The 15,116-nt window shown below is 30.5% G+C and overlaps 1 protein-coding gene across 4 annotated transcripts in view; it reads right to left on the reverse strand.

The window, feature by feature from the left end:
- Positions 1-1,025: 1,025 nt before the first annotated feature.
- Positions 1,026-15,116, reverse strand: part of LOC114334632 (uncharacterized) — a 206,034-nt gene continuing 191,943 nt past the window's right edge. For 3 of the 4 annotated variants that reach the window (XM_028284718.2, XM_028284716.2, XM_028284717.2), the window contains 2 exons: positions 13,103-13,222; positions 1,026-7,590 (listed from right to left, as the gene is read on the reverse strand). In XM_028284718.2, the coding sequence (XP_028140519.1) occupies positions 7,490-7,590; positions 13,103-13,222 (221 nt within the window). In that variant the 3' untranslated portion in view covers positions 1,026-7,489. The remainder of the gene's footprint in view (positions 7,591-13,102; positions 13,223-15,116) is intronic. The other variant, XM_028284719.2, reaches the window with a different exon arrangement.

A 15,116-nucleotide genomic window follows, 5' to 3' on the forward strand; every position in this document is an offset into this window, starting at 1 on the left:
GCCTTCAACATCCTCTATTGCTTCTGAAAAGATTTTCTCGAGTATATTTATGTTAAACAGCAGAGATGATAGTATACATCCTTGTCGGACCATACGTTTGATTTTGATATCACTGGATTCTGCCTCTGAACGGATAGATGATGTTTGATTAGAGTAAAGATTTCTAATAATTATTACATCAAGGGTGTTTATTCCAATACATATTTGTAAATATCTCCATCAGCTTATCGCACTTTGCTGTGTCGAACGCTTTATGGTAATCAATAAACCATGCAGAGATATCGTAAATAATATTTACGAATATATCGCGAAAAATAAACTTTGTATGGCTACTTTTTTCTTCGCTAGTCATATCCCTTGATGTGTATTTTTTATAAATAACTTAAAAATATGGCTCGTTAAGCTGTTGGTTAGGAAAACACTGAAGGATACGGATTTTGTTTTCGTTAATAAAACAATAAACGTTGACTTCAGCCATGTTCTTGGTATTATTCCGCTTAGATAGGTATATATATTTTATTATGTCATTAAATATTTTGGTTAGGCGTTGAGCTTTGCTATTTTTTAGTTGTCACATTGTTTCTTCCAATTCATCCGATGTGATTGGTAAGTGGGTATTACATATATTATGTACGACAGAGGTTATTCGGACCTATTATTATCAGATTTCTTGGATGTATTTGTTCCATATTATGTAAAAATAGATATGAACTTTATTTTTTTTTAATTCGCTGATTAGATGGCATTACTATTACGATATTTGTTATTAATAATGTTAATATTGTTTCGTACATACTATTAAGAGAGTGCCCTGTACAAGTACATTGTACTCGGGGCACTTTTTTTACATATTGGTGTAATCACTCTTGTTTTCCATTCTAGAGGCATTTTATTTTTACGTATATATCCTTCACAGTTCCCATTTTTCATGCAGGAATGGTGACTCATACTTAAATCGTATAACTGGAATACCACTTGTTCTAGAGGATATGGATATGGTACACATAAGAAAGAAACACAGCATATTAATTTTTAAATAACGATTTTATAAAAAAAAGTCCATCTGAGAGTTTTGTACATTGCTTTTAAAGTCTCGTACAAAATTTGTTATGGTAAATACCTACAGAAATATTATCGTCACAAAGCTAATATGTACCTACCTTATAAAATCAATATAGGTATTTTATTCAGAAAAATATTAAAATTGTTTAGTGTTTTTAGGTTCTAAATTTCCTTAGTCTTAATTCAATCTAAGTCTCTAACACCAAATCCAGCGTTTTACAAGAAAATTAAAAATTAACTCTCAAAATTAAAAATTTACTCTCAGGACTGAACTAAACACTATTCTGTAATGCGGGTTAACTATGCATTTTTTTGGCGTGCTTTGGAGTCTACTGTTTATTTTCATCGTCCTTGAATTTGTCAAAACGTTATAATAACTAAACGTACATATTTGTAAGTCTCTGATCTGACTGTTTATTTAATAAGGAATAGTAGAAGTTTGCTGAGAACCCAAAATTTAAAAATCCTTTGAAAACACAAAATACTGGGCCCTAGTTATCTTACCTAGATGGCCTAGGTGATGGATATCTAGACCGATCACGGATAATGTGCAAACATACATCACAACTATTTGAAAAGTAACTAGGCATTAAATATCTAGGCATCAGACTGCCCAGCTACGAAAAGCTCGAAACAGAAGTGGAAGATCAAGTCAATAGAGCAAACAAAGCCGGAGATTACCTGAATGAAACAATTTAAAGAAATAAAAATACAGTAAAACCTCGATATAACGGACCTCTATTTAACGGACCTCTATTTAACGGACTTCGGATATAACGGACAAAAAATATTGTCAAAAGTAAAAAAAATTAAAAACGTCCTATTAATATTGTACATGCTTAACTTGTCACATACCAAGATACATTGGATACCAACGGGGTCCGTGTGGACCCCAAACGCGACACCTACCTACAAACTCAAATTGTATGTTTTTGCCAAAAAATACAACATCGCTTATTCAACCAATGGATCAGGGAACAATTTTGGAAACCAAACGAATATCTCGCAGAAAGTTTTTAGATGAAATAATGGTTGTATTGCATGATGAAGATAATGCAGAAGATACAAGAGGTCAGCGTACCTTGCAAAAGAAAAATATGTTTGATGGCCATGATGCAAACATAGGTTTAGAAGGGTTGGAAATTCCTGATTTCTGTAGGACAATACATAATTATGCCGGAGAAGAAGTAGGTAGCTGAGAAAGATGTTTTACAATGGATAGAAGAAGCTGAAGTTGACCCTGGGTATAATATCATGACTGAAAGTGAAATAGCAGATGAAGTTATGAACCTAAAAAATGAGGGTAATTGTGAAGATAGCAAAGAAGACAAAACAACATTGCCAAAAATGAAGTTTTCAGAGGTAAGATCGCATCTTTACGATCTAATAACATTTGATTATTCGTCAGATAACGAAGTTCTGTATTATACTGTATAAGTTCAAGTTCACTGTATTGTACGCAATTTCGTAATTTTAGAGAGTTAATTATAAAAAAATAAGGAAACTTCAAAAATGCAAACAAAGCTTGATTCGTTTTTCAAAGCAGGCCTGCTTTGAATCTGGATTACCGAAAGCAAGCGCGTCGATATCAAACGTCACTTCACGACGAATGTCCGAAGACAATTAAATAGAATTTTGTTTGTGTTTTGCACATTTTCAAAATCAAGTTTTTTTATTTATTTTAAACCTATTTTTATATAACGGACTTTCGGCTTTAACGGACACCCCGTTCCCCCAATTAGTCCGTTATATCGAGGTTTTACTGTATAGGGAAAGAAATGAAAGGCAGAATTTACAAACCAGTCATAGTCATCACACCAATAATGACATACGCGGTAGAAACATGACCTGACACAGGGAGGACAAAAAGAAGTCTTGTCTACAAAAAAAGAAGAAGGGAGTATAAGTACCTTATTTTGAATAAAATACTTATTGATGGAAATATGTACCTACTACGTTCTGGACATCCTAGATTACTATACTAGTTAAAGATAAATTTATTCGAGATGTTTTAAAAATGCATACCTATACTCTTTCTCAGAGGCACCTTTCAGTGCGTCACAGTTTGTCGATTTCTTTCTAACGCATTAAGTTGAAAGTGACAGAAAAAAGGTACGTCCGTGGTTAAAATCATTTAGGGTGTTTCATTGGGAAACGGAAATACTTTAACGGTGAATAGAGGTCACCGAGCCGGTTCTAGATATACTACATTTTTTGCCCTGTCGACTTTTATAACCGAGTTATAGGGTGTTTTATCGATTTTGTCCATTTCTTTCCTAAGCCATAACTTTAGAACCACCCTGTATATTTTTTTGATATTTGGTGCACATATGTCTCATTCAAAACCCAAACGACCGACATACTAAACATAAGAAAAATCCAGGTCCGGATTAACAAAAAATTATAAAGTAATTGTGACCTTAAAACAACACCCTGTATATTCAAATTTTGAAAATCTGTTTGCATATTTGAAAAGAGCACAAAAAAGTAAGTTTAATGGTTCGCTTCAATTTTTCGGCCAGACAATTTTATGCCTTTAATTTTGACATTATATTGAATTTTTTAAGAACTCTTGACATTAAAAAGCAGGTATTATTAACTTTTACTTAGTTACAAATTATTAAAGTTAATGAATAAATACTCATTTTAAAAATAATCAATAATTATTTACCTCATTGGAACGACCCAATTACTAATGACAAGAAAAATCCAGGTCCGTATTAACAAGAAAATATAAAGTAATTGTGACCTTGAACCAACACCCTGTATATTGAAATTTTGAAAATTTGTCAGCGCATTTTAAAAGAGCATAAAAGACTGTGATTAAAGGTTCATTTTAATTTTTTCGTCGTTGATTTAATTACATCAATTTTGAAAGTGTATTGAAATTTTAAAGAACTCTGAGATTAAAAACCAGGTATGTATTATTAACTTTTAATAATTTGAAGTTAATGAATCAATACTTATTTTAAAAATACTTAATACTTATTTACTACGCTGGCTTCATGGATTCTCTGGATTTGTAGCTGTATGCACATCATTAAAAATTAGAATTGCAAGAATTGGGATATTTTAATGATTGAGTAAAGAATTAAAAAAAGAGCTATATTTAATAAAAAAAAATTCGTTTAAACAATTCAACAATTTAACATAAATTAAAAATATTTGAACTATAACAGTTGCTCAAAATGTCCGCCATTTTGTTCGATGCATTTCCGTGCTCGTTTTAAAAGACTTCGAAACGATTTTCTAATTACATTGGGATTGTTCTTCATTTTTCTGGCAGCTTCTTGTGACCTTGAAAGAATTAATCAATGATTGCAAAATTGCCGTAATTAAATTATCTGCGCAAAAATTTGACATGCACCTTTTAACGCAGTTTCTTATGCTCTTTTAAAATACGCAAACAAATTTTCAAAATTTCAATATACAGGGTGTTGTTTCAAGGTCACAATTACTTTGTATTTTTTTGTTAATCCGACCTGGATTTTTCTTGTCGTTAGTAATTGGGTCGTTCCAATGTGGTAAATAAGTATTGAATATTTTTAAAATTAGTCTTTATTAATTAAATTTAATAATTTAGAACTAAAAGTTAATAATATCTGCTTTTTAATGAGAGTTTTTAAAATATTCAATATAATTTCAAAATTAAAGTCAGAAAATTGTCTAGCCGAAAAATTGAAGCGAACCATTAAACTTACTTTTTTGTGCTCTTTTCAAATATGCAAACATATTTTCAAAATTTGAATATACAGGGTGTTGTTTTAAGGTCACAATTACTTTATAATTTTTTGTTAATCCGGACCTGGATTTTCTTATGGTTAGTATGTCGGTCATTTGGGTTTTGAATGAGACATATGTGTACCAAATATCAAAAAAATATACAGGGTGGTCCTAAAGTTATGGCTTAGGAAAGAAATGGGCAAAATCGATAAAACACCCTGTAACTCGGTTCTAAAAGTCGGTAGGGCAAAAAATGTAGTATATCTAGAACCGGCTCGGTGACCTCTATTCACCATTAAAGTATTTCCGTTTCCCAATGAAACACCCTGTAACATTTATTCTAGTTGTTGATAGATGGCGCTATAATGGAACAAAAAAATGATTTATGTATTATCTATACGACCATACTCTGTATAATTTATAAGACTATACAAATCAAAGAACACATCTTTTTATAAATGAAATAAACACAATTTATTTGTTTTTATACCAAATTACGATTAAGATTCTGACAACTGTCAGATTTAACTAAAATGTCATGCTATAATTCTTTACATTCTTAAAATCACATCTTACGTCATTAATGACACACTGAAAGACTGAGAAGAACTTTAAATTATAGTCGTATAATATGCATTGTATAACTAGACCTTTTTTAAACAATGTATATAGTTCAGAGAAATAAGGAAAAAAAATATCCTGTTGGTGACACAACCCCCTCCAGACCGAAACCAAATTTTTTGAGTAGTATGGACATCTATATTAATAACCTATGTATTTCCTGCAGCCGATTTTGATGATATACATAGTAATAAATAAATGAAGATCAAAAAACGGTAAATTTTTGCTTTTTTCGTCTATAACCAAAAAGTCAAGGATTTTAAACAAATTTGAGAGCAAGAAACTCATAAATCGTATAAAAAACTTCAATATGGCGTTCGCTGAATACATCTATCTTTACTGGTTGCTTAGAAAATTGCAAAATAAATCATAAGTTGTGAGTTTTTATAAATATTCATAACTTATGTAAAAATTAACTTAGAACATTCTGATTATACGGATTGCTGAGACTTCTGGTGCTTAAATCATACACTAAATTTCAAAGTAATTGGTCAATTAGTTTAAAAGATATTTAATTTATTTATACCAAATTAATTTTTTTTGCAACGCTATAAGTCAGAAAATGATGAAGTTACACTAATATCTTGGATAGTTTATGAAAGAAGAAGATTTATACTATTAATTTAATTAAAAAACAATGACAAAATAATTCTAAATACTGCAAAATTATTTTGCAAAAACATGTGAATTAAAAAATGGGAGGGTGGGGCTAACTTCGCCCCTAATTGCCCTAGGACAATTGTTTTTCTTTCTAAATGTGTATAAAAATTCAGTCTTTCTAAATATAAAAAAATAATTTTTCTACGGGTAACGGTTAAGAAGTTATTCTAATTGTTTATAAGTAAGCAAAAAATTGACGTGTTTTTGCAAAATAATTTTACACTATTTAAAATTACTTTCTGTCATTTTTTTTTAATTAAGTCAATAGTATAAATGTTCTTCCATAAACTGTCAGAAGTCTTACTGTAACCTCATAATTTTCTGACTTATAGTGTTGCAAAAAAAATTAATTTGGGATAAACAAATTAAATAACTTTTAAACTATTTCACCAATTGCTTTGAAATTTAAAATATAATTTAAGCACCAGAAGTCTCAGCAATTCGTGTAATAAGGTTATAAGTTAATTTTTACATAAGTTATGAATATTTATAAAAACTCAAAATTTATGATTTATTTTGCAATTTTCTAAGCAACCAATAAGGATAGACATATTCAGCGAACGCAATATTCATTTTTTTAGACTATTTATGAGTTTCTTACTCGCAAATTTGTTTAGAATGCTTAACTTTTTGGTTATATACGAAAAAAGCGAAAATTAACCGTTTTTTGATCTTCATTAGTTTATAACTATGTATATCATCAAAATCGGCTGCAGGAAACCTAAAGGTTATTAATATAGATGACCATACTACTTAAAAAATTTGGTTTCGGCCTGGAGGGGGATGTGTCACGAGAAAAATCTTATATCTCTGGACTAATAACCTTTTTTTAAACAATGGTATACGTATGTAATAGGTAAATAATGGGTAAATACGTAAATTTCTTTTCCGATTATAGCGCCACCTATCAACAACTGGAGTAAATGTGTATGTATCACGGACGTATCTTTTTTTCTGTCACTTGTGTCGCACTGAAAAAAGCCTCTGAGAAGCACCATAGGTACCTACAAATTTGTTGCAAGAGGACAAAAAAAGTTAAAAATACTTTTTGGTAAACATGGATAACAATTACACACTATTTTAATTTGCTGACAAGAGAAATTGCTTCTATTAATTTCTTTTATACATGCTGATTCCAACAAATAGAAAATGTAAATAGAAAATTGTGTAATTTGAACGTGAACCATTGGTGGCATAATATTTCTTAAGAATTTTAATCTTACGATGAATGACGATAATATTTCTACACCTAATTACGTTTTGTCTTTAAGTACATTTTAAGTATCTATTTACATTACATAAATAACCTTATAAACAAAAAAATACCAAAAATTTTAAAATATCCTGAAGTTGTTTTACATCTTCATGGGAGGTGGTATAAATTGAGATATATGAACATCTTTGGTCAACATCAACTATTTCTTTAGCCTATCCACAGATATAACTTTAAGTAGAGTAATACTAAAACGGGTAAAATGGCATATTTGGTGGCTGATATCCTTGTAGAATCTGAAACAACGGGAACTATATAAAATTAATAGTATTTGATCTCTGATTTCTGTTCGTTAAACATTAGGTCCCTATACGTTTTATTGCAACATTTCGCAAATGTCTAACTAGAACTACACTCAACTGAGTGAAAATGGACAAAACAAACCCGCTATAAAATTAACGAATATTTCCTAAAAGTAAATACTTACAAAATACTCTGCGTATCTTGAAGTGGCTATTATGATTAACTCCATAAATTTTTAGTTATACTTCTTTTGGTGAGATTTGGCGCACACTGACAGAAGCAATAAACAGTGTGAATAAATAAAAATACGTTGTTGTTCTTGTTAATTTAATTCTATATACGGTGGTGATAGGTCATCATCATTCTTTTTGTCTTATCCCTATGCGAGGTCGGCTTCCCTAATTGCATTTCTCCACACAATTCTATCTTGGTTCATATCAATATTAATTAATCCCCTTTACCAACATGTCCTGCCTAATCGTCTACCTCCGAGTCTTCTTTGGTCTTCCTCTCCTGATTCTTCCAGGAATCTGCAAGTCAGCAATTCTTCGTATTGGGTGCTTAACGTCTCGACGTTGAACATAACCAAACCATCTTAACCTACATATGCTCTCTCATTTTGGCATCAATTGGTGCCACACCCAGACTTTCCCTAGTATACTCATTTCTAATTTTATCCTTTTTTGTCACTCCACTCATTCATCTAAGCATTCTCATTTCCGCTACATCCATTCGTTATTCCTCTTTCTTTTTCACTGCCCAACATTCAGTTCCGTACATCGTAGCTGGTCTTAAGGCTGTTTTATAGAATTTTCACTTTAGCTTCATTGGAATTTTTCTGTCACACAACACACCACTCGCTTCCTTCTACTTCATACATCCAGCCCTAATTCTACTGCATGCATCTCCATCTATTTCTCCATTACTTTGTAATACCGATCCTAGGTTCTTAAAGCTATTGCTTTTCACAATCATTTCACCATCCAAAGATACCATTTTATTTGTAGTAACTCGATCTTTAAATGAACATTCCAAATACTCTGTTTTGTCCTACTAAGTTTTAATCCTTTTTCCTCCAGAGCTTGTCTCCACTGTTCCAGTTTTTGTTCTCTTTAACTATTTCCTACTAACACGTTTCGCTGTTATCTGGTCCAAAACTAATGAGAATAAATAAGGTCTAAGCACCGATCCTTGGTGCAATCCTACTTTCACCTGAAATTTATCAGTCTCTCCCACACCTGTCCTAACACTAGTCATTATTTCCTTATACATATCTCTCACAATATTTACATATTCACCAGGGACTCCTTTCTTATTGAGTTGAGTTCCCACCACAGAATCTCTCGAGGAACTCTATCATATGTTTTCTCAAGAATAATGAACATTATATTACCGTTTGTTTCTTTATTCCTGTATTTTTCCATCAATTGCCTTATAATGAAAATTGCATCTGTTGTTGATCTGCCGATCTGTGTTTTATCTTGATAAAAGTGGTTTTAATTCACTGTTTTAAGTGCGTTTATAGATTTGAGGTTATCTGTTAATATGTATAATTTATTTACATTTTAAATTATAAATCATTACATTATTATCTAATAAATATTTTTCTGATATATTAACGAATTTTATATATAAATTTAAAAATTTTAGTTTTTAATTTTTCAAATTTAAGTCTTCGTGGTCGTTCGCTCGCGTACGAGCATTTTGGCATATTATGTGGGATGAATTATTCTTTGACACAAATCATCTCTATTTTTGGATGTTTCAATGCAATCATACTAGTGCACAGATGTCACAGATGCCTCTTGGTGTGGGTGATCTTCCTTCAACTTTTACCTATGCTACCAGCTTTTTGAGCGGATCGTTATTCTTTCTCACAATATGGATGAAATATTTAATAATGTTTTTCTGAGTACTGCTTCTTAGCCGTTTAATGGTGTTCGGCGAGAATTAAGACAATTACGTTTCTGGATTTACGCTATTCTTAACATTCGCCTCCAAGTAAACATTTCGAATGCATGGATTTATTGCCTATCTGCCGATTTCATCATCCATGTGAGTTTCGGAAAGTCCTATTATCCCATATGGTGCTATTTTACCATATCAATATCACTACAACTGTTTCGGCAGAGTTCCTTTCTTAAGTGATGTATTTTTACTATGTGTCTACACTTTATAGCCCGATCAAAGAACAATCTGACCCTAAAAAAGATAAAGGAAGGATGAAAATTTGGGAATAGGTAGTTGAAATTGTCAAAATGAAAAATTGAAATTGACAATTGAAATGAAAAAATATATAGCTCAAAAAAAAATGGTGTATGCTTGAGGTCTGTAGACCTAGTAGAAGCAGAGTTGTAGCTAATGAAAGGTAGGTTCTTCTTCATAAAATTCCAAATCGAATATTTCAATGTGAAATAACCTAAAAACGGAGCACTTTTCGGGGAAATTCATTTCAACTTTTTTAAAGTGTTTAAAAAAAGGATTATTTTTGTTTTTTAAAAAAACTTGTCATTAAAAGTAAGTTAGTTACGCTCAAAATATTGTTGGCCCCTTTTATTTTTTGGTAAAAAAATTGCGAAAATCACCCCCCAATTAGCATCACAAATAAATTTTATCATTACCACTTCACAGGTTACTTTGCTTATGTATTATTTATATGATCTGTAAGTTTCATCGGTTCAAAGTGCTTATTTTTGAAAAACCTGTGGTTAAAATGGCTTGAACGAGTTTAGTCAAATTTTTAACAGCCATAGCATAATTAATTTTAGTATAACAAAAAAAACAAAAAAGGAAAAATATTCAGAAAAGCAAAACGTACATTTTATTACTCTTTAAGATTTTTGGTATAACTAATAATTTTTAAGTTAATTCCATGAACAATTCCATTTTTTTTAAATTAAAAAAAAATGTTTTATTTTAAACATTTTTTTTTTAATTAAAAAAAAATGTTTTATTTTAAACGCATTTTTTTTTTCAAAATTGAGCACTTTGAACCAATGATACTTATAGATAATATAAACAATACATAAGTAAAGTAACTTGTGAAGCGGTTACGAATAATTTTATTTGGGAAGCTAATTGTGATTTTCGCGATTTTTGTACCAAAAAATAAAAGGGACCAACAATATTTTGAGCGTAACTCACTTATTTTTAATGTTAATTTTTTTTTAAAAACAAAAATAAACCTTTTTTTAAACACTTTTAAAAAGTTGTAATGAATTTTCCCCGAAAAATGCTCTTGGTTTTTTGGTTATTTCACATTGAAATATTCGATTTGGGATTTGACGAAGAAGAACCTACTTTTCATTAGCTACAACTCTGCTTATACTGGGTCTACAGACCTCACGCGTACACCATTTTTTTCTATTTTTTATAAGCTATATTTTTACTAAGAATATTTTTTTCGCTAGAGTACTTACTTTTTGAGTTATCTGCGAGAAGCCGTCCATAAACATGTTTTTTTGTTGTTAAAAATGAACATATTTACTCGCAAATAACTCGAAAAGTATTGACTTAGTGAAAAAACTCTCTAGAACAAAAGTTGCTTAGTCATTTTATCCAATTCCGGGCCTATCTTGAACGTATATTTTTTCACTCACGAGAAAATATTTTTCACCCCGTGTTTCCCAATTTTTGTAAAATGGAGGGGATGTAGAATTGTAAACTTTTTCTTATATAATAATAGACAATTTCAACTACCTATTTCCAAATTTTCATCCTTCCTTTATTTTTTTGGAGGTTTTCGTAAAATTTTGTGTTCCCTGATCGGACTATTATACTCTTTAACTGAATAAGTTGAGGAGCGAAGAGCTGTTGGTCATTCAGAATTATATCTGCATTTTTAATTTTTTAATTTCCATAATAAATTAAACGAATAACACTAAACAATGGGCACAACTTACAAACAAATAAAATTTTAAACCAAAAACTGCATGTAGAAGCTTAGTAAAAATACATCACTTGAGATAGACACTCTGATGAATCAGGTGCAACGGTCAAATCCAACACTAGAAAAGGTTTAGTTTGTTCTACATTACTTTAGCTTGCCCCACTTTGAACACTCTAAGGCAGGCCGCACATCAAAGAAACATGAAACGTAAATTACGTTTCAGTAGTAATAACCCAAGGCCATTGATAATTGTTCGAAAAAATTTTATAACAGATTTCGAAAGCTTGTTGTCTGTAAGCAACAAGCTTGAGAAAGTTGTTAAAAAATTTTTGAGCATTTATCAATGTTCGAGGGTTATTCGGATAGAAAATTTTTTACTGTAAACAGTATTCTTTGGTATATTTGATTCGATAATTTCATTAATATTCTCATCAGTATTACAACCAAATCGTGACATTTTGAAATATTGAATATTTGAAATGTCAAAATCGAAATGAAACGAAATGTAGGTATCCATAGCTACATGATTGAGTGAAAACAGCCCATGGGATCTGTTTTCAGTATAATGTTGGTTTTATTGGTTGTATTCAATCAGATGACCACAAATTAATTGATTTCATTGGATTTCTAATTGAGCAAAAAATTTTCACTAGTAATACCACTAGAGGTCAAATTATTTCCGGAAATTTTTTTGAGATCATGAATATTTTGAAAATTTCCCGAGTCGCAGACGAGGGAAATTTTCTAAAAATATTCATGATCAAAAAAAAATTTCCGGATATTAATTTGACTTCGCGTGGTATTCGGTAAGAAAATTCCACACCAAATTTGCATTTGAAAATCCAAAGCTGCATGAACAGATTAATAGCGCGCCATAGCTTTGTCAGCAATTATTTAGGCTTTCAAATTCGTAATTTCTACTCATTGTAGTTGCATGGGAATACCATTTCAAGATAGAAAATAGTATATTCTTCAATTTTACATAAGTTTTGAGTAACTACAAGTGATAGAAAATGAATCAAAACTAAATTATGTAAACAAATAAAAACCAGTCTGTCAAAAATGTTCTGTTATTGTAAACGTCAAAAAATTTCCACTATAATTCGCTGTTGGGTACCCCACGAGCAAAAAATTTCCGATAAAATACCTCCGTTGCCATGGTGATCTGTCAAAATAACGTATTTTCATTGGTTCAAAATTACAGGTGTGGAATTTTCATGGAAATAAACCACTGCTAAACAAATATATGTCCGGATATTTATGAAACTCTCCGAAAATAAAAATGTGTCATGAGCATGAATCACACTCGTTTCGTTGGTAGGCGGACTTTGAGATTTTTTTAGCAATGTTTTCTTTTCATGAAACATGTTTTTCGTTTCATGTTTCATGTTTCTTTGGTGTGCGGCTTGGCTTAGGATGGCTTCAGTCGAAAGCTCGAAATAATAAAAAACGTAGCACACATAAAAACAAAATAAGTGAAAAAAATAAAATGCAGTGAAAAATTTGTTCCAAGACAATAAAATTAAAAGAAATACAAATAAGAAAGTGTTACAAAACGCTTAAAGAACAGAAATGTTAAAAATGTGCAATTAACAAAAAAAAAATTAAAAGATCTAATAGCAGATACTTACGTGAACACTCGGTTTTGTCTTCGCTTGCAACTAGAGGTTCTTTGCACTCGCATTGTTTTTGTTGTTTACAAAATCCGCCTTCTATACAATGTTCGTCATATTTACATTTCTCGCCAACGACTAAAAAAACAGAACTAATAAACCAAACAAGTAAAAAATATGTTTTGTTGTTTTATATTCTAATTTAAATAAATGCTGTTATAGCATTATGTTTTTGATGTGTAACTCTGGGCTAATTAGCAAAATACAATGAAAAGTTATTTACATCAATTTTATTGCTGGAATCGAATCTTATGATTGTATATATAGGCCAGGGTAATAAGACAAAAATATACCCTGTTCGTGACACTCGAGCAGCCAGGGTACTGAAGCGTTTTTTCGACAAGTAATACCTATAGGAACAAATTGTAACTATTTCCTGCGTAGGATCTGGCGGCCATTTTTATTTATAAACAATTAACTGTCAAAAAATGGCATTTTTCCCTTTTTTTTTCAAATCAATGGAAAACAGTGAAACATGATTTTTTTTAGTACAAATATCTTTGAGATTATGGAAAAAGCTTTAAAATCACATATTACAAAGTTTGATATACTCATTTATTGTTAATATAATTGCGAAAACAGGTCGAAATTGCAAAAAAATATATTTTCGCAATAACTGCTGTAAAAATTAGTGTACAGGTTTGAAATTTTTGTCAAATGAGGGTTCTTTGGTGCTTAATATGTGATAAGAATTTCAAAGCGATTCATTCAATTGTTTAAATTTTATTGGAATTGTTTATCTCAGTGAGCATTTTTTTGCACTAACATAAGTCAGAAAAAAATGACGTTAGAACCATTCCACAGGTGTCAAATGGAAGAGCATGAACTATATTTTCAACTTGGTTTAAAAAAAGCGAATAAAAAATGCATTTATTAGTAATAAATAATTGTGCAAAAGTATCGTAAATCTTTCCTTATAAACCTTTTGAATAACTTTTTCCAAAAAAATTAACTTTTTTACCCTGTTTTAAGTGCACAACTACCAAATAATGTTACTTATATCATAATTGATAAAAAATTGTAATAAATATATATAATTTCTTATATAACAAAATAAAAAGTTTATAAGGAAAGATTTACGATACTTTTGCATAATTATTTATTACTAATAAATGCATTTTTTATTCGCTTTTTTTAAACCAAGTTGAAAATATAGCTCATGCTCTTTCATTTGACTTTCATCTGTGGAATGGTTCTAACGTCATTTTTTTCTGACTTATGTCATTGTAAAAAAATGCTCTCTGGGATAAACAATTTGAATAAAATTTAAACAATTGAATGAATCGCTTTGAAATTTTTATCACATATTAAGAACCAAAGAACCCTTATATGACAAACATTTCAAAGCTGTACACTAATTTTTACAATAGATATTGCGAAATTAATTTTTTTTGCAATTCCGACCTTTTTTCGCAATTATATTAACAATAAATGAGTATATCAAACTTTGTAATACGTCATTTTAAAGCTTTTTCCATAATCTCAAAGATATCTGTACTAAAAAAACCATAACTTTCACTGTTTTCCATTGATTTGAAAAAAAGGGAAAAATGCCATTTTTTACATTTAATTGTTTATAAATAAAAAAGGCCGCCAGATCCTACGCAGGAAATAGTTACAATTTGCTCTTATAGGTATTACCTGTCGAAAAAACGCTTCAGTACCCTGGCTGCTCGAGTGTCATGGAAAAAACCTTATTACCCTGGACTAATAGCAGTGGTCGGCAAAGTGCGGCTCCGAAGCCGCATGTGGCTCTTTGGCTCCTTAGGTGCGGCTCTGGCACAAATATCCACGGAAAGTCATTTAAAAAATAATTGGTAGGAAAAACATTACCTACATCTTGTTCTGATAAATTAGCTTTTATCAAACTTACAAACTTTAGCATTTGTCAAAATTCCTCTTAATGCTACGATAACAGAGTTGAAATTTTCTTCTTTTAACATTTGCATTAATAGCTTTGAAATATGTATTT

Source organism: Diabrotica virgifera, chromosome 5 (genome assembly GCF_917563875.1).
Source record: "Diabrotica virgifera virgifera chromosome 5, PGI_DIABVI_V3a".
In the NCBI taxonomy this organism is placed as follows: Eukaryota; Metazoa; Arthropoda; class Insecta; order Coleoptera; family Chrysomelidae; genus Diabrotica; species Diabrotica virgifera.